Source organism: Medicago sativa, chromosome 1 (genome assembly GCF_051527215.1).
Source record: "Medicago sativa cultivar Bolivia chromosome 1, Bolivia_mono, whole genome shotgun sequence".
Lineage (NCBI taxonomy): Eukaryota > Viridiplantae > Streptophyta > Magnoliopsida > Fabales > Fabaceae > Medicago > Medicago sativa.
Window position 1 is genome coordinate 73,000,050 of NC_140749.1, and position 20,815 is coordinate 73,020,864.

At 33.2% G+C, this 20,815-nt stretch overlaps 3 protein-coding genes and 1 pseudogene across 3 annotated transcripts; all 4 read left to right on the forward strand.

Moving 5' to 3' along the window:
* The first annotated feature begins 2,980 nt into the window (after positions 1-2,980).
* On the forward strand, positions 2,981-6,232 carry LOC146957177 (uncharacterized). The gene is made up of 2 exons (XM_085734577.1): positions 2,981-3,055; positions 3,893-6,232. The coding sequence occupies exon 2, from the start codon at positions 4,004-4,006 to the stop codon at positions 5,963-5,965; it is 1,962 nt and encodes a 653-aa protein (XP_085590703.1). The 5' UTR covers positions 2,981-3,055; positions 3,893-4,003; the 3' UTR covers positions 5,966-6,232.
* A 4,721-nt stretch (positions 6,233-10,953) lies between these two features.
* Positions 10,954-12,336, forward strand: LOC146957178 (chaperone protein dnaJ 49-like; the record flags this gene model as incomplete). The annotated part of the gene is made up of 1 exon (XM_085750104.1): positions 10,954-12,336. A coding segment is annotated over exon 1 (468 nt), but the record flags the coding sequence as incomplete, so codon positions are not given.
* Positions 12,299-13,463, forward strand: LOC146957179 (uncharacterized; annotated as a pseudogene).
* A 3,936-nt stretch (positions 13,464-17,399) lies between these two features.
* LOC146957180 (uncharacterized) lies at positions 17,400-18,929 on the forward strand. Its single transcript, XM_085734597.1, has one exon. The coding sequence runs from the start codon at positions 17,454-17,456 to the stop codon at positions 18,798-18,800; it is 1,347 nt and encodes a 448-aa protein (XP_085590723.1). The 5' UTR covers positions 17,400-17,453; the 3' UTR covers positions 18,801-18,929.
* The last annotated feature ends 1,886 nt before the right edge of the window (positions 18,930-20,815 follow it).

The following is a 20,815-nucleotide window of genomic DNA, read 5'->3' on the forward strand; positions in this document are numbered from 1 at the left end:
TCAAAAGCGGTGAACCCTTAAAACCTAAATTACCTAAATTTTTAGAGTAATTTTTTTTTTTAAAGGAAGTAATATTTTTGTAACATATATTTTAGAGCAATATTTTTGTTTCTCCATTGGTTCCGAATGGTTAATGACTCAGTGGTTCAGGGCTCTGTAAGTCTTAAAGAAAGTCTTACTTTGATGAATCACTAAACCCTCAAAACTCAAATCACCTAAATTTTCTAAAATCCTAAAAAAAAATTGACATATTGCTCTGAAAATATGTAAACATATTCATTTAACCAATACATTACTTTATGTAGTTTTAAGTTGTTACATGCTGGTGGTTTTTTTTTTGTGTGAAGCAAATGGTTTAGTTGTGAATATATTTTAGGTGAAATTTTAAGTTCGAAAAACTTTAAGCATTGTTGCAAAAAAATTCATACAAAATAATAATTAATATAAAAAAGTAAAATATATATTACAAATTAATATCTAATTGAATATGCTGATATTTTGCTCAAAGCATAATGATTAAAATGCTAATCGCATCATATCATATATACACTTTTGTCCTCTGTCCTTTTGTGATATATTTTAAGAATTAATATAACAAACAAAATAACATATTTGTGTGATTGGATTGGATGATTGTGTGAACGATTTTGTATATAAAAATTAAGGTTTTTTTTTTAGTTTGTCCTTAGAAGAATTGCGGGTAACTTATATTAGTCCCTTTGGTCCTATTTATTAGAGAAAGTTGAGTCAATAAAAAAGTTAATGTATTTTGACCGAATTTTGAATCAGATACATCAACTTTTGTTAACCTAATTTTCTCTTATAAATAGGACCGGATACAAAGAGAATACATGATTTTGGGTTGACTTTTAATTTTTGCATATAAAAATGTTATATTTTTGTTGTTATTAAAAAAGATATGAATTTCTATTATGTTTGTGTTTGAACACTAGTGAGTTATAGTGGAAAGCTGGAAAGAATAAACACATGGTAAAAACTAGCTAGTGTTGGTATGACTTGAAAATGTCTCACATTGGAGAGACAATATGTTACCTAATAAGTGTTTATATGGGGGGGGGGGGGGGGGGGGACTTCCAATGGTGTGCCCACTTTTGCAAACGGGTGACCGCTTAGAAAATATATATACTTCAAACGTGCGCCGTTGTCCGTCCGGCTTGGTTAAAAAAGAAATACATTTTTTGTCACTTGAAAATGTTAAATTAATTTTTGTTAATTTAATCATCATCCGAAAAGCGTTTATTTATTTTTTAACAAATAAATTTGTTACGTTCCGATCTGATCCAACAGAGTATCCAGAAGGTTCCGAATATATCCACACGCGTGAAAACTAATCAGCGAATTGCTTAAAGATTAAGTCTGCTTAATTCATGAGCTAACTTAATCCTTAAGTCACTCTGGTTTTGTTACGAACTCTCCTTATAAAAGGAGAGTTCGCCTCACTTATTATTCACACCGAAAAACATAGATGATGCTTCGTGTGCCTTTCCTCTCTTCTCCTTCTTTAGACTTGTGTTGACGAGTCCTTCTTCCTTTCTTCTACTTATTATGTCCCTTCGATTTTGAGTGGTCTTCGTGCCATATAAAGTGGTTTAATCGAACGATTAAACCATATTTGAGAGTGTTGTTTCTTGAACGATTACTTACGGTGTAGTACATAGTTGAACAGGTGAACTTGACTGTTTTATCCTAAAGGCGGCACGGTTGTTAGTCTACCTTGGACAAACTCTGGTAGTACCGCGAAACATCTTAAAGAAAGCGACCTGGTCGTGACTCAACCCGGTAATATATTCGGTGGTGATTTCCTTTTTTCAAAAAGGTATTTTTCTAAATCCGAAAACAACAGTTTGCTATATTGTTGGTGTCATTGAAAAGGTGATAACTTTTGTTGTTTTCTCCCTCTTTCGACTTGTGTTGACGAGTCTTTCTTCCTTTCTTCTACTTATTTTGTCCCTTCAGTTTCGAGTGGTCTTCGTACCATGTAGTTCGTTTCTTTTCTTTAATAGGATAAATATAGTTTGTTTCAATAAGAAAGTACAAAACATCTATACATATAATTTGAATCAAAATCAAAATAATTTTAATCAGAATCAAAATTTTCAAAAAAATTATTCGTAATTTATATGCATTAACGCAATAAAAATAGTGGATAGACGACCGAGGCTAGTCGACAATAATTAACATTAGTGAAATGAACAAATTTGCAAGTGGAGTAAAAATTAATACGTGAATACCACTTACAAATTTGATATATTATATGTTTGATTTCATCTTTAGAGGCGCCAAATTAATTTTAGAAATGTAAAATTAATTTTGACATGTTTGATTTTTATACAATATATAATTGATTTTGTCTTCAGAATTGATTACTCCCTCCGGTCCTATTTATAAGAAAATATTTGACTTTTTTGAATCATTGCATAAATGATGTATTTGGTCTATATTCGAGACCAGATACATCAATTACTCAATGAATCTAAAAAGCCAATTTTTTCTTATATTTTAAACTATAAATTTTGATTATTGAATTGATTTACAAAAACAATTTTATATAAAAAAACTGTTTTATAAAATCAATTCATTCAGATCATTTTTTTTTTTTTGTTAACTCGAAACCTTGAAGTGTTCCTCTTATGGTCCGGACTGATTTGACATTTTAAAAAAAATAAAAAAAAATTCACCATATAATAAATTCTCATGGATTGTTGAGTAAATTACTCATAACTCTTGGAGGGTATTCTAGACCTCACAAAAAATTAATCTCATAGTAATCCCAAAGAGTTTTTGAGGGAAAGTTAAAACATGAATAAAATGGTAAAAAAATTGGTCGGAAAATTTAGTTTGAGTGAAAATTTGGGAGGAAATGAAAAGTTGCGAAAAAATTTCGTTTCCCGCTTTGTACTTCCCTCCTCTTCTAAGTCATTGGTGTTTTAAACACACTTTACACTTTCACTATCTTCCTGTCTTCTTACATTTCCCCAAGTTCTGCGTCCGTGCTAACTCAGTTCGATCTCGATCTTCCACTTCGCACTCGCAAGTAACTTCTCTTCTCTTCATCTTCATCTTCTTCGTTGCTTTATACCTCCCATTTACATTTTTTATAATCTCTATGTGTATTTATTTCTTTATTTTATGCTGTTTAGTAGCTCTTGAAATTAGGGTTAATCCAAAAGGTACAAACCAAAACTGAGTTTTTCTCGATATAAATCTAGGTTTTTTTAATCAATCCAAATCCATCCATTTTTCCACCCTAGAACTAATTTGATTGTTATGTTGCGGCATTTTCTCGTGTGTGAATGAATCATGTATATACCACCATGTTCGTGATGTTAGCTTTTATGCTTGTCTATTTATTTAGGGTTCGATTTTGTAGAAATTGTTGAGAAATTAATTTCATTTCAGTTAATGTTTGCTAGTCTAGAAGTTCTGAGATTGATTGGATTTTATTCAATGGATGGATTGGATTGTATTAGATTTTACTCTTAAAATTTCAGCGGATTGTAAATGGATTGTTTTGATCCATTCATTAACAATCCAATGCAAATCTATCAAATTCATCCATTTTGCCACCTTAGAACTAATTTATTTGTTGTGTTGCGGCATTTTCTTGTGTGTGAATGAATCATGTCTATAGTACCGTGTTCGTGTTGTTATCTTTTATGCTAGTAATACATGATATAGTAGTGAATACCGACTATAGAGGACTGTCACGACATTTATACATGTGATTGCATTTGAGCATTTCCATTGTCTTAAATTATTACTGGTGTCTGTATTGTCTAGTTCGGTGTACATGTGTGTGTTAGTGCTTCCTAGAGTAGTGAATAGTGATGAGCTGGCTTAATTTTATCTTTGCTTGGTCTGTGTCAATTAGGTGGAAAACAAAGTGCTGTTTGTTGAACGTGAATAGACACAAATTCAAGGTGTTATTTTTGTGTGATATCGAGGAAACTGAGGTGATTGGATCTTTGACATCAACTCACCAATGGAGTGTAACAAGGATGACGCTGTGAAGGCTAAGCAACTAGCAGAAACTAAAATGCAAAGGGGTGAATTTGTAGACGCACTGAAGTTTGCTAACAAGGCCAAAAGGCTGTATGCTGATGTTGAAAACATTGCTCAGATCCTTGCTGTTTGTGAGGTTCACAATGCTGCACTCAACAAGCTGTCTAAGTCTGATATGGACTGGTATGGAGTTCTTCAGACTGAAAAATTATCCGAGGAAGCAATCATAAAGAAACAGTACAAGAAGCTTGCGCTGCTACTTCATCCTGATAAAAATAAATCTGCTGGTGCAGAAGCTGCTTTCAAGTTGATTGGGGAAGCCAATAGGGTGTTGAGTGATAAAGCAACGCGGTCTTTATACGACATAAAGGTTAAAGCCCATGTTAGAGCTGCAGCATCTAAGACCTCATCCCATCCCTCTAATGGGAAACCTGCAGCAAATCAAGTTCCTAATGCAACAAAACATCAGAAAAAATGTTCTTCAAACTCCCCTTCTTTGAATCCCCATCTGAAACCTGCACAGCCGACATTCTGGACAATGTGCAGGCATTGTAATACCAAATTCCAGTTCTACATATATGTTATAAATAAGGCCCTACTCTGTCAGAAATGTAAGAACTCATTTGTAGCTCTTGCTATGAATCCACAGACTTTCCCATCATTTGTACAGTTTGGTGCCCCGATAAAGGTTCCAACGCAGGCTCCACCAAAACCAGCCTCTAAAAGTAATGGTGGAACACCCGTTGGTAGTGGATGTGCAGACACTTTTGTTCCGTCATATCCTTCATGTATGAAAACATGTGCTAATGGAGTTGGTAAGCAACATAAAGATGAGAAGATTAAGGATGGCTTTATTCCTGTGTCCAAACCAATGGAGTCACAATCTTCAAACAATGTTGGAAGTAAGAGAGTCAGACAACCAGAACCAAAGTCAACAGAGAGATTCAACACTGGAAATGATTATGAAAAGAAAGGTTTCAATGTTCGAGAAAATGATGCTGATCCTTCAAGATTGAATGTCAGAAGGTCTTCCAGACAAAAGCAACACGTTTCATATAAGGAAAACCATGAAGATGACCATGATGCTGTTCCTTCTAAAAAGCCACGACAAGATGAATCATCGAACAATGATGAAGTTGAGAATAAGAACGTGTCTGAAGATTCTCACGTTCAAGGTGATACGGTATTGGAGTCGGATGTTGATCCACCAGATTCAGATATGCCTTCTAGTCCAGAGACCATTGTTTGTCCTGATCCAGATTTCAATAATTTTGAGAAGGACAAGGCTGATGATTGTTTTGCTGTAAATCAATTATGGGCAATTTATGATACCACTGATGCTATGCCAAGATTTTATGCTCTTGTCAAGAAAGTGACCTTCCCTTTCAAGCTGCAGATTACTTGGTTGGAAGCTGACCCAGATGAAGATGGCGAGGTTCATTGGTATAATGCAGATTTGCCCATTGCTTGTGGTAAGTTCAAACTTGCCAACTCTCAGAAAACTACAGATCGTGGTATGTTCTCTCATCAGATTCAGTTTATAAAAGGAAACGAGAAAGATTCTTACCTAGTGTTTCCCAAGAAGGGAGAAACTTGGGCAATTTTCAGAAATTGGGATATCAATTGGAGTTCTAATCCAGAAAATTATCTGAAGCGTGAATTTGCTTTTGTGGAAATCTTATCAGATTTTGCCGAAAATGTCGGCATTCATGTTGCTTACCTAGGAAAAGTGAAGGGGTTTATTAGCCTCTTTGAGAAAACTGGAGAAAACACATTTATTCCACCGAATGAATTGTACAGATTTTCCCATCAAATTCCCTCATACACGATGAGTGGGACTGAAAGGGAAGGTGTTCCAAGAGGTTGCTTTGAATTCGATCCTGCTGGCCTGCCAACTGAGATATTTGAAGCTGAAAAAGATTCCTCAATCTTTGGAAGATAAGGGAGAGGTATGAATAATAGCATGTTAAGCTAATGAGTAAGAGCACCAGTATTAAATAGTGGAGGAAAGCCTTTTTCCTCAAGTTTTTTGATTAAATCCATTTCTTAAAGGTGCTACTTTTTCTCATGTATATCTTTTTCTTCCTACACACTGTTTAATCTAGAATTTATCCTAGTCTTGTGTTTTTTGTTACGAACTCAATCTTGTATTGTGGCTTGACGTTCCTTAATTGTCTTTATGTATTATAATTTTCCAATTTCTGTCGTATGGTTGTTGCCTCCATATCTAAGATCATTTTCCCCCAGGGGCGCTATTGTTACATGATACTGTTTTTTTAGTTACCACGATACTATATTACTATCAAATAATGAGAGCAATACAAATATTTGACAATATATAACAGACAGGTCGCCAAAGAGGTATCCACATGACGTTAGTGGATGTGACTTGAAATTCAGTTAAGTCTGAAACCAATTTTACAAGTTTGAGCTGGTTGAAAATGTTTCAATGTATGCTTTTGTAGATGCTTGTGTAGCAGATACGAAACAAGGATGAATGCATTCAGGCTTCTACTGTTTTGGTCTGATAGTGGTAGGAATATGAGACGTGAAGTATATCTTATGCTCTCTTGGAATTTTGGTATGATAGTGTCAATGCTTGTATTGTCTTCCTGAGCCACCAAAAACATGTCTTATTCTCGCTTGTGGTATCTTAAAGGTGATGTCAGTGTCTTTAGAAAAAAATTACCGTTGTAAACCAATTTTACACAAGCGTACTCAATGAAAGCTCATCATTTTGATGTCACTCCACTCTTGTAATCTATCACCAAAATTCTGACATGGCCATCTCCATGATCTCAAAATGCATATACTCTATTCCTGTATTCCATGCTCCTTATTCTTATCTCAACAACTAATTTCTTATTTGTTTGGTAAAAAAAATGCATTCCTTAGTTGGCTGCTACTCTTTTTCTAAGAGTTATTTTGCTGTTACTATTCCTTAATCCTTAATAATAACTCCATTGATCGTTTTGTGTATATGGGCAACAACAATATTATATATTCAGAAAAAGGTTAACGGCATGAAAATATCCACTCTTCATTCTGTTTGAGAAACCACCAGTGGCCTAGCATCACTCTTGAAAGTTGAACCTGGATACCCCTTCAAGACCCACACTTATGAAAACAAACAAATCAGCTTGGTTGCAGCACACATATATTATGCGAATTCATGTGTGTGCAGCCATTGTTGAGAGCTACTTCTTCCTTTCCATCGCGTCCCTGCTCCACTATGTGATTGCATATGCTGTCGCAAACTGCTTCATTGAAAATTAACGTCTTGAATAGTTGCAGAATATACTCCATTTACATTTGAAATTTGGCCTTAAATGTGACAATCGCACAGAAGTGGAATTAAAAACCGGTCAAGCTGGGAGGCATCAAAGCAGAAATAATACATATGTTCCTACAATTTATGGCGTATCTATGTTGCAGCGGGAATTCCTTTTTATCTTTTGTAAATGTCTATCACTAAATTCAATGAATAATATGATTATAATTCTTACCAGCACTGCTCTATAGCACGACATGCCATTCGCTGAATCTGCACGAGCGCTTAATTTTAGTCACTCGCTTGGCTTATAAATTTTCACTTTTCATCACGATTATCATGATTATTTTGGTCAAATGCTTTTTTTTTTTTTTTTTTTTTTATAAATTTAAATAAAAGATAAAAGGGCAACTTGGTGCACTAAAGCTCCCGCATAGGCAGGGTCTGGGAAGGGGTCCCACCATTTTCGCTGTATTGTACACAACCTTACCCTGTTTTTACACAAGAGGCTGTTTCCAGGACTTGAACCCGTGACCTTACAGTCACATGACAACAACTTTACCGGTTGCGCCAAGGTTACCCCTCAAATTTAAATAAAAGATAACTGAAATAAAAAAAAATATTGCTAAATATGGTTTTAAAGTATTGAATTTGTTTGGTGTTTTTTCAACTGTTTTGATACATATTAACATTCTACATCACGCACTACCAAAAACATTCTACATCGCTTGAGAATCTAGTCTAAAAATAGTATATATACAACACTTACACTTCTCAACCTAACGAGTCTCATTTTATAAAGGATAAAACCGTGAAAGACTTGTATCAAAGAGGACAATACCTCAAAATATGGTGGGGTGGTGTACAATAACATTTAGAGAGGACAAAAATGAACTCATCGGAACTCGTAGTCTCAACCCTCTATTTTGTCTCTAGCAGTCATAGATCACAAGAGCACCATCTATACTTCGATATTTCGAAGTCACGGTGCAACTCACTCTGTATTGAAAATGATAGTTTTTTTTTTTTCGAAAAAATTGAAAAGGAAGTTAGGTTAGTTTTAATTCACTTTACTCCTTGTTTTAAAAAAAAATGTCAGTCTATAGGGAAGATTACTTTATTTTTGGAAAATGTTGGGGCACTGGTTAAGAAAGCAAATATAGTAGCTTTTGTATTGGAAATTGTGTAATGAATTTCTTAAAAGTCAAAAAAGTGTTACTTTTAATTAAAATTTTCCTTTTTTAGATTCCTTAACCAGTGTCCCGGGGTACCGGTTAACATGACCCTTTGTTTTTTTATGGCCGCTCTTTTCACCTCCTATTTGCTCTTTAAAACTATAAAACAACATTTAGACGATTTTTTTTCTTTCTAAAAGGGTTTATAAACACAAAAAAGGTCTTTTGAAAATTACTAGTCGTAGCCGACCTGCTTTGGGGGTAAAAAAAAAAGCAAAATTCAATTTTTTATTATTTTTTTGGCTTAAGTGCAATTTTGCCCCTCCTATTTTGACTGAATTGGAATTTTACCCCCCCTATTTTAAAACTCGGAATTTTACCCCCCCAATTTAATGTTTTTCGGAATTTTAGCCCCCTATTTTAAAACTCAGAATTTTACCCCCCCAATTTAATGTTTTTCGGAATTTTAGCCCCTCTACCACATTATCTTATTATCCACCTAATTAATTATTTAAATTAAATAATTTTTAATTACAAAAAATAAATAACTTTTTAAAAAAAATCGAAAAACACTTTAAAAAATACCTTAAAATGCAGAAAAAAATTCTAAAAAATACTAGAAAATAAAGATAAAATGTAGGAATTACAAAAAATAAATAACTTTTTAAAAAAATCGAAAAACTTTAAAAAAATACCTTAAAATGCAGAAAAAATACTAGAAAATAAAGATAAAATGTAGGAAATAAACCAGAATAAACGAAAAAATCCAATAAAAATACATGGAAAATTCCATTAAAAATACATGGCTAATATTTGGATGATCAATTATTAGGTGTATTATTGCACTCGTATATTTGGCTAATGATCATCCAAATATTTACAGATGCATTATGTTTTTTTTCATGTATTTTTAATGGGATTTTTTTTCCGTTTATACTGTTTTTCCATGTATTTTTAATGGAATTTTTTTTGTTTATTCTGGTTTATTTCCTACATTTTATCTTTATTTTCTAGTATTTTTTCTGCATTTTAAGGTATTTTTTTAAAAAAATTCTATTTTTATAAACAATTATTTATTTTTTGTAATTCCTACATTTTATCTTTATTTTCTAGTTTTTTTTTTCTGCATTTTAAGGTATTTTTTAAAGTTTTTTCCATTTTTTTAAAAAGTTATTTATTTTTTGTAATTAAAAATTATTTAATTTTAATAATTAATTAGGTGGATAATAAGATAATGTGGTGGAGGGGGTAAAATTCCGAAAAACATTAAATTGGGGGGGGTAAAATTCTGAGTTTTAAAATAGGGGGGCTAAAATTCCGAAAAACATTAAATTGGGGGGGTAAAATTCCGAGTTTTAAAATAGGGGGGTAAAATTCCGATTCAGTCAAAATAGGGGGGGCAAAATTGCACTTAAGCCTATTTTTTTTTACAGATCAGTCCATGCTAAACTAGAAGTTGTTGAGGCCCATTTTAACTGCTTTATGGCATCCACAATGGTAGTTCCCTAACAAGGACTCCTTAAATGGACTCCACGTGACACATCACTTATTTATAATTTTTTAATAAAAGTACATATTAAGGACTCAATGACTCCAATGACAATACACTAATAAGGACTCCAATGAAAAGTATTTAAATATGTCCCACTATCTTTACATATTAGACAAAAATAATTTATCTATTACTCATTTTTACAAGTGGGACCAAGTAGTACACATTTTATTACTTCTTTATGCAAGTGAGACCAAGTAGTACATATTTTATTACTTCTTTATGCAAGTGGGACCAAGTAGTACACATTTTATTACTTTTTTAAACGTGGGACCCGTTAGTTACCCAAGAGAGAGAGAGTCCTTATATAGTTGCCCGTTCCTTAACGGGGACTCAATTTTTCTTCCTCCAATGGAGGGTCCTTAACGGGGAGTGGTCCTTGTTAAGTAAGGACCCTCCATTGGAGATGCTCTTAGAGAGGTTTATCAACATATAATTTCAACAGCTTCATTAGTAAGTTTTGTATTCTTCATCATCTACCTAGTATTATATCCTTTTTTTCGTTGCATTTGTATTATTTTTTTTATCTCTATTTCAATCTCTCTGCATTCGATTTCACAATTCAAGTTTCAATTTTTAATTATATACTAATCATAAGTTTTGCATTTTTTTTTATATTATTATGCAGTGTATTAGTATCATCGGAAATTAGGGATCATAGCAAGACAATTAAGGGAAAAATATTATGCTTCTTATTAGTAGCTATAAAATCAATTTGGAATGTGCATTGTTTATTAGTAGCTGTATAATTTAGAATTTAGGGCAAATTACAAAAGGTAGAAGCCTCATAATTTTCTCACTACATAACGAAAAGCGAGTAGTTTGTAATTCTATGTACTATTTAGGAAAAATGTGTATGGTAGAATAAATTTGAGTTTTTTCTTTTTTATGGTTTATTTGAAAAAGACTTGGTTGAATTACGTTTATTGCTTGATTATTTGCTATGCAAAGTTTATAAATGTAAGTTCATCGTGATTTATTGTATTTAAATACTTAAGACATGTTATTTGTTTAAATTTCTCAATGAAATTAATGTTTTATTTGAAAAGTACTTGATTGAATTGTGTTTAATGTTTGATTACTTGCTATGCAAGTTCCTAAAGATGCAAATTTGTTGCGATTTATTCTATTTCAGCACTGCTATTCATAGGGACTAAAAATTCACAAAGCTCTCGCGAAATGATTGCTAACGTTGGATCTAAATTGGTGGAAACCATGGATGGTTAGATAAAAAAAGAGAGTGTGTGCAACATGTTACAATAAAAACTGCCAAAGCGGTCGTGATGATTTCGCTATAAGTTGTCGCGAGAAGTAGCATTATCGATTCTATTTAAATACTTCGACATGTTATTTGTTTAAATTTCTCAATGAAAGTCGTGTTTTATTCTTGAAAACTTTTAGTAATGCCCCATTTAAGTTCATGTGTACTAGTCTAGAATTGACTTGATTGTTATTCCGCAGCGTTTTCTTGTGCGGTTGAATGAATCATATGTCTATAACACCATGTTTATGATGGGCACCATTCTTGCTGCTATGTACGTGAACCTTATTTATTATGTTAGTAATGCATCATATAGTAGTGACTGACTAGTGACAATAGAGCAACGACATGACTACGACACACGGTTTCATTCAAGCATTTCTGTTTTTTTTAATGATTACCTATGTCTATGTGTCATTGTCGTGTAATTTGGTGCCCATGTCCGTGTAAATGTTTCATAGAGTAGTGATGTGTTGGCTTAGTTTTATCTTTGCTTGGTTTGTGTCAATTAGGTGGAGCGGAACACAAAGCACAAAGTGCTGCTTGAGGAAACTGAGGTGATTGAATCTGTGACATCAATTCACTAATGGAGTGCAACAAAGATGAGGCTGTGAGGGTAAAGCAACTGGCGGAAACTAAGATGCAAACGGGTGAATTTGTAGAGGCACGGAAGTTTGCTAACAAGGCTAAAAAGCTGTATGCTGATGTTGAAAACATTGCTCAGATCCTTGCTGTTTGTGAGCTTCACAATGCTGCACTGAACAAACTCTCTACGTCTGATATGGACTGGTATGGAATTCTTCAGGCAGAAAGTCTCTCTGAGGAAGCCATCATAAGGAAACAGTACAGAAAGCTTGCACTGCTACTTCACCCTGATAAAAATAAATTTGCCGGTGCAGAAACTGCTTTCAAGTTGATTGGGGAAGCCAATAGCGTGTTGGCTGACAAGGCAAAGCGATCTTTATATGACATGAAGGTTAAAGCCCATGTAAGACATTCAGTACCTAAGACTAAGACCTCATACCATCACTCAAATGGGAACGTGTTCACAGCAAAAAATGTAGCAGAATGTTTGAAAAAAATACTCTTCAAACATTTCTTCTATGACAGAGATTTCGAATGCACATCTGAAAGATTCACTGCATACATTCTGGACAATTTGCACACATTGTAATTTCAGGTGCCAGTTTCAGGCCTCCATATATACTATGGATAAGGCTAAACTCTGTCAGAATTGTAAGAAATCATTTACACCTTTTGCTACAAGTCAACATGCTTCTCCGTCATTTGTACCGTTTGGTGCCTCAAAAGTGGCTCCAATGCAGGCTCCACCAAAACCATCCCATCACACAAATGGGAATGTGTTTGCAGCAAATCAAGTTCCAAATTTATCAGAATTCTTGAAACAAAACGCTTCCAACCTTTCATCTATGACAGAATGTTTGAAAAAGAACTCTTCATACATTTCTTCTATGAATGCTCATCTGAAAGCTTCACAGCAGATATTCTGGACAATTTGTACACATTGTAATTTCAGGTTCCAGGTCTACACATATAATTTTAACAAGGCCACAATCTGTTTGAAATGTAAGAAATCATTTGTAGCTCTTACTAGTTATCAGGCTGCCCCATCATCTGTACCATTTGGTGCCCCAAAAGGGTCTCCGATGCAGGCTCCACCAAAACCAGCCTCTAAAAGTAACGGTGGAACGCCCCTTGATGGTGGATGTGCAGATACTTTTGTGCGGTCATATCCTTCATGTATGAAAACTTGTGCTAATGGAGTTGGTAAGCAACATAAAGATGAAAAGAGTAATGACGGCTATGTTCCGGTGTCCAAACCAACAGAGTCACAATCCTCAAACAATGTTGGAAGTAAGAGAGTGATACAACCAGAAAAGAATGAAGATGACAATTATGCAGATATTTCTTCCAAAAAGCCACGACAAAATGAATCATTGAACAATGAAATTGAGTAAAACAATGTGTCTGAAGATTAGCATTGTCATGTTCAAGGAGATAAATAAAGCATTGGAGTCAGATCTTGATCCTAGAATGTTACATGAGGAAAACTACTATCCATTGAATTCAAATATATCTTCTAGATGCTACTTTATCTGATGTAAATATTTTTCTTTCTGCACATCTTGTCTAATCTAGAATTTATCAGTCTTTTGTTTCTTTTCACTAACTCATAATCTTTTCACTAACTCATAGTCTTTTGTTTACATACTGTATTCTTTTTAGTTATATTACTATCAAATAAAGAGAGCTATATAAATATTGGACAATATAAAACAAATAGGCTCCCAAAGTGGCATTTGCATTGTGACATTAGTGGATGTGACTTGAGAATAGTAGATGATTATTAGGTGATATGAGATTTTTTTCCATATCTTCTATGAGATCTCTGTCCCTTTTAAAAATTATTAGTCTTTTGAGAAGATAGTACAAGATAGTTTTCAAACATTAGTGAACAAGGATCATTGTTGAGCATGATCATGTTTAGTACAGGTTGAATGGAGAAGTAGGTAATTTGGACTGGTTTGAAGATGTTTCAATGTATTGTATGATTGTCCTTTAAACAATGTTAACCAAAAAAAAATAAAAATATTAGTGTTAACCAAACCAAAAAAAATATAATATTATTGTTAACCAAAATGAGAACTCATCACCTTGACATGTCATTAAAATAATTGCTATGAAATGGTAAAGTAAAGGACTCTCGTTGAATGTCATTGCAAAAATAATCCATACTGACATGACAATGTTTGTTAAAATTCATTGGGCCTCATCAAATTTACCTCGGACCAACATAATTTAGTGGGATGCATGTGAATTTTACCTGATAAAATAAAATTTGTTAAAAATTGTGTCATAAAAAGTATGTTGTTCACGTTCCTCTTTTGAATTTGCTTAATAATATCAAGTTAACTTGAATTAAGTAAAAAAAAAAAAAAACAACACACTTTTCAATTCCTTTACTGAAAAGTACCACCAAACGATTAAAAAAAATCAAACTTAAAAAGACAAATATAACTTAATATCAAACTTTACAAAAGAATCATCTACATAATTCTTTTATGAGAATATGTCGCATTGTACGTCTCAACAAATGATTAAGAAGATCTTGAGCTTAAGTCACTAGCTCAAAAGAAACTTATCTGGGTCATATATAATTTTGGCACATATAAATTTTAATTAGTATACATTATGTGTTGGTGGCATAATTGAAAAGAAAAAAAAAGGATTAAATGAAGTGATAGGCAAGTGGTATTTATTCGGTGGAAGCTGGGTATAAATGGCTTCTAAAATGGAACGCAAGCGAGGATGAGGTCAGATCGTGGAAGTGGATTTGACGTTTAACTGCTCCTAAAAAGATTAAATTTCTTATTTGAACGGTTTGCCATGCTGTTGTTCCTGCGAGGTCGTTGCTGCACAACAGAGGTATGCTAGACACTAATAATTGTCTCAGGTGCCTCAATAGTGGCGAAAGTATCATGCATTGTTTCAGAGATTGTCCGTTTGTTAAGCATCTTTGGCTTGCACTTGGATTTGACAATATTAACTTCTATTTGGAGAATTCTATGGTCACCTGGCTAAGATAAGGAGAGTTTAGCACATATAATCATTTATTCTTTGCTGCTCTTTGGTGGATTTGGCGCGCACGAATTTCTCTTTGTTTGGAGAATGAGATAATTTCTATTTTCTCCTTGAAGGTAAAAATTTACAAATTCGCAGTACTTCTTCGTTATGTTTTCTCTCCGGCTTTATCCACAGATATAGGATGTCGTTATGTGATTTGGCATCCGGAGGAGAGTATGGTCGTTGTCTTGAATGTTGATGGCAGCAATTTTGGAAATCCCAGAATATCTTGTTTTGGTGGTGTTCTGCGTAGGAACGATGACAGTTGACTATATGAGTTTGCTAAAAATGTTGGTATCTCTACAATCATTCATGTAGAGTTGTTAGCTCTGTATCATGGCTTGAAAGCAGCTTGGGAAAGAGGATATAGGGATGTGATTTGCTACTCGGACTAGACTATGGTTGTTCAGTTATGTGGCGATTATCAGTAATGTACAAGATTTACTACAAAGGAGATGGAGCGTCCAGTTAAAGCATGTTGTAAGGGAGACGAATTTGTCCGCTGATTTCATGGCTCTGATTTCATAGCTAAACTAGGAGCTGCAAGTTCTGAGATTTAGCGTGTGTTTTTGGAGCCACCAGAGAGTTTGCTTCCGCTGTTGCAGGCTGATGCCCGAAGAGAGATGTATGAGAGACTAGTTTTTAGTAGTTATTTGTTTCTTTTCTTTTTGTTAGCTTCTCTTCCCAAAAAAAAAAGTGGGTCACGTAACGGTATGTATTTGGGTTGTGGGTTGGTAATCAATATACATTATAGTTCTTTTCCTTAAAAATAAGTATACATTATAGTTTTTTCATTTCAAAATAGAAAATTCGAAAAAGGGAGTTAGGATAGTGTTAATTCACTTTACTCCTTATTTTTAGGGATTTCACTTTACTAGTTGTTTAAAAAAAAATATCAACCTACATTTTTTATTTACCGAAGCCAATCAAAATTACTCTTTTTTTAATCAAAATTACTTTTTAAAATATTGTTTCTAGTATTTTTCATGGATCGGCCCAAAATCTTGGCTGGCCGACATTTTTTTTACTACTCTTTTGGCCACCTATTTTCTCTTTAAAACTATTGGTGAGAAGACGGGCACTCACATGTCCGTCTTTTCGCTCTTTTTATTGCGTTAATATTTGAAAATTATAAACGCTGTTTTTTTTTATGGAATTTTTAATTCTACTTAAAAGTAAAAATATTAATATTTTTTGCTTTCAAATTATAACAAATCAAACTAATCATGATTATCTATTTCAATGAAACCAACAATATGACAAAAATATAATCTAAATTCATAATATTTTAATAACACCAACAACAATCATTATTATAGAAAAAATTGTTGTTTATGAATATAATTGAGATGATGAAAAAGTAAGTATAAATACAATTATCTAGTTGTTACACTTTTTAAATAATAAAAAATTGTTTGTTACACTTTTATTATAATATTTAAATTTATTCTTATCTATTTTTTACATGTGTTTATTTATATGAGCAATTGGGTGAGACCCATTGTAAGTGCTTTAAATATAGAGTTTAGAGGGGGTTCTCAACACATAATTTCAATTCAATTCAACAGTCATTGGTAACTTACAATGGTAAGTTCTGCATTCTTCATCATCTTCCTCGTATTATATACTTTTTCTTCGTTGCATTTGTATTCTTTTTATATATATTTTAATCTCTATGCATTCGATTTCACCATTCAGGTTTCAATTTTTGATTCACTAAATAAAAAAAGTTTCAATTTTTAATTATATAGTAATCATAAATTTCACGTTTTTTTCAATCATGCAGTCTATTATCATCGGAAATTAGGGAAACTAGCATCACAATTAAGCTAAATAATCAATATTATGCTGCTTATTAGTAGCTATATAATCAATTTGGATTTTGCATTCTTTATTAGTATCTGTATACTTTAGAATTTAGGGCAAATTACAAAAGGTAGAAACCTCATAATTTTCCCACTACATAACCAAAACTGAGTTGTTCTCTATGTAATTCTATGTATTTTTAAGAACAAACGTGTATGGTAAAATAAATTTGAGGTTTTTGATGGTTTATTTCAAAAAGACTTGGTTGAATTGTGTTTTAGATTTTATTACTTGCTATGCAAGTTTATATTGATGCAAGTTCATTGTGATTTATTGCATTTAAATATTTGCATGCTATTTGTTTAAATTTCTCAATGAAATTAATGTTTTATTCTTGATCATGTCTATAGCACCATGTTTACGATGTTATCTATTATGTTAGTAATGCATCATCATATAGTACTAGTGACTATAGAGCACCGACATGACTACGGCACACACGTGGTTTCATTCAAGTATTTTTCTGTTTTTTTTAATGATTACCTATGTCTATGTGTCATTATCGTGTAATTTGGTGCCCATGTCAGTGTAAATGTTTCATAGAGTAGTGATGTGTTGGCATAATTTAATTTTACTTGGTTTGTGTCAATTAGGTGGAGCGGAACACAAAGTGCTGCTTGAGGAAACTGAGGTGATTGAATCTGTGACATCAATTCACTAATGGAGTGCAACAAAGATGAGGCTGTGAGGGTAAAGCAACTGGCGGAAACTAAGATGCAAACGGGTGAATTTGTAGAGGCACTGAAGTTTGCTAACAAGGCCAAAACGCTGTATGCTGATGTTGAAAACATTGCTCAGATCCTTGCTGTTTGTGAGGTTCACAATGCTGCACTGAACAAACTCTCTATGTCTGAAATGGACTGGTATGGAATTCTTCAGGCAGAAAGTCTCTCCGAGGAAGCCATCATAAAGAAACAGTACAGAAAACTTGCACTGCTACTTCATCCTGATAAAAATAAATTTGCTGGTGCAGAAACTGCTTTCAAGTTGATTGGGGAAGCCAATAGCGTGTTGGCTGACAAGGCAAAGCGATCTTTATATGACATGAAGGTTAAAGCCCATGTAAGACATTCAGTACCTAAGACTAAGACCTCATACCATCACTCAAATGGGAATGTCTTCGCAGCAAAAAATTTAGCAGAATGTTTCAAAAAATACTCTTCAATGCGGTCATGCTGGACGATTTGTACACATTGTAATTGCGATCAGTTCTCCGTATATACTATGAATAAGGCCCCACTCTGTCGGTATTGTAAGAAATCATTTATACCTGTAGATACAAGTAAACAGGCTGGCCCGTCATCTGTACCGTTTGGTGCCCCAAAAGTGGCTCCAATGCAGGCTCATGGGAATGTGTTTGCAGCAAATCAAGTTCCAAATGCAGCAACATATTGGGAATTCATGACAATTTGCACACATTGCAATTTCATTTTCAAGGTCTACATATATAATTTTAAAAAAGCCACAATCTGTCAGAGATGTAAGAAATCATTTGTAGCTCTTGCTTATAATTATCAGGCTGCCCCATCATCTGTACCATTTGGTGCCCCAAAAGTGTCTCCGATGCAGGCACCACCGAAACCAGCCTCAAAAAGTAATTGTGAAAGACCCTTTGGTGGTGGATTTGCACATACTTTTGTGCATATAAATCCTTCATATATGAGAACATGTCCTAATGGAGTTGCTAAGCAACATATAGATGAAGAGAGCAAGGATGGCTATGTTCCTGTGTCCAAACCAACAGAGTCACAATCCTCAAACAATGTTGGAAGTAAGAGAGTGAGACAACCAGCAAACTATGAAGACGACGATTATGCAGATATTTCTTCCAAAAAGCCACGACAAAACAAATCATTGAACAAAGAACACTATGAAGATGACGATTATGCAGATATTTCTAGTCCAGAGGTCATTGATCATGCTTATCCAGATTTCAATAATTTTGAGAAGGACAAGGCAGATGATTGTTTTGGTGTTAAATTTGAAAAGTGTTCTGAGAGGATATGAAGCCGAAAAAGGGGTATGAATAATGGCATACAAGGCTAATTAGGGGGTAGGAGCACCAGTATTAAAAAGTGGAGGAAAGCCTTTTTCCTCAAGTTGTTTTTTGATTATATCCATTACTTTAAAGTGCTACTTTTTTTTTTTTTTTTCTTGTACCAAAAAAAAAAAAGTGCTACTTTTTCTGATGTAAATAATCTTTTTCTTTCTGCACATCTTGTCTAATCTAGAATTTATCACAGTCTTATTTTCTTTTTACCAACTCTTAATCTTTTATTGTGGCTTAGCATCCCTTAATAGTGTTTACATACTATTTTTATTAGTTCCCACGATACTTATATTACTATCAAATAAAGCGAACAACCAGTATAAATATTTTTTTTTTTTGACCGAACCAATATAAATATTGGACAGTATAAAACAAATAAGCCCCCAAAAGTGGCATTTGCATTGTGACATTAGTGGATGTGACTTGAGAGTAGTAGATGATTATTCGGTGATGCGAACATTTTTTTTTTCCATATCTTTCATGAGATCTCTGTCCCTTTTAGAAATTTATTAGTCTTTTGAGAAGATAATATAAGATAGGGTTCAAATATTAGTGACATGGGACAAGTTGATTGTATGGACATAGGCTTTGCATTGATGAGGAGTGAGTGGTGTTATTCATTATGTTTATAGAGCAAAATTATTGGTGGCTTGACCAAGTGAATGTAATTAACCAATTTTATAATAAGACTACTGCATTTTTTTTTCGTTTCCATGTCTGCAAGGATCATTGTTGAGCATGATCATGTTTCAATGTATTGTATGCTTCTGGAGCAGATGTGAAACATTAAGGATGAATAGCATCGATGCTTCCACTGTTTTGGTCTGATAGTGGTAGGAATGTGAGACAAGAAGTATATCTTATGCTATCTTGTAGTTTTTTGGTCTGATGGTTGTAGATGACCTGAATCATATCAGTGTCTTTATAAAAAAAATAATAGAAAGTGAGCAACTCGCTTCAGAGTATAAAGTGGTTAAGTGGACAACATCAACCGTTAGATTTGAATGCTGGCAGGACCAAGCTCACTCGATGTTTATATGGATTTAACTTGTATGTACTGTAAATCCAATCAAATTACACCATATAAATATATTTGTGAAGATATTTAAAGAATTAACCAATAAAAGTGACACTATGGTGTAATTAATTTAATTTCTCAAAAACTATGGTGTAATTTAATTAGATGTATTGTGTAAAATAGTTTTGCCAACAAGAAGATCATTTTAAATTTTAAAATATTACATAAAATGACTCAAGTAAGTCATACTTCATTATTTCTGGATGGTCTTATGGAAAGGATTAAAATATACGAGTCCTCATCCTAATCGATTGTTGTTGTGTAATCCACCAATTATTTTTTTAAATGATTTTTTTTGTTCCTCTTTTATCTATACTATCTATATTATATATATAAAGAAAACTACCCCTTTCAGCACACTTTTGGGTTGGAATTTTCTTTCCAAAAATACCCTTAATTTTTAATATTAATTTTAATTTTAAATACAAATAACACATGTAACAAATAGATAAGAATAAATTTAATTTAAGGAGAAAACTTACGCACAATTCCTTATGAACTGTTCTTATTGTTAGCCAATTATAAAATAACACGTGGATTACTAATCCATGTCACTAATCGTCCCCGTTAACCCTCTTTTACCTCCGTTAACCACAGATCAAACTCACAAAAAACTAGCACAAAAGAAAAACTCATGTTACTTTTTTATCAGCCGATTTTATGTTGTACATCTGTGTTGTTCCCCTCAATACAACCGACAAAGATTGTCAAGTATTTTCATATCCCTTTCACAAAAAACAATATTTCCTTATTATTTTGTTACTTCCACAAAAAAAAAGTATTTTCATATTATTTTATTATTTTATTAATATAAGTTACTCTTCCTTAGCCTTTGATCAATTGTAACAAACGTGAGCAAAAAATAATGGTAAAGATTTGACTTTAAATCCTCTA

Bases quoted from the DNA above. Each gene is read 5' to 3' on its own strand.
- LOC146957177 (XM_085734577.1), top strand. From the start codon at position 4,004: ATGGAGTGTAACAAGGATGACGCTGTGAAGGCTAAGCAACTAGCAGAA.
- LOC146957180 (XM_085734597.1), top strand. From the start codon at position 17,454: ATGGAGTGCAACAAAGATGAGGCTGTGAGGGTAAAGCAACTGGCGGAA.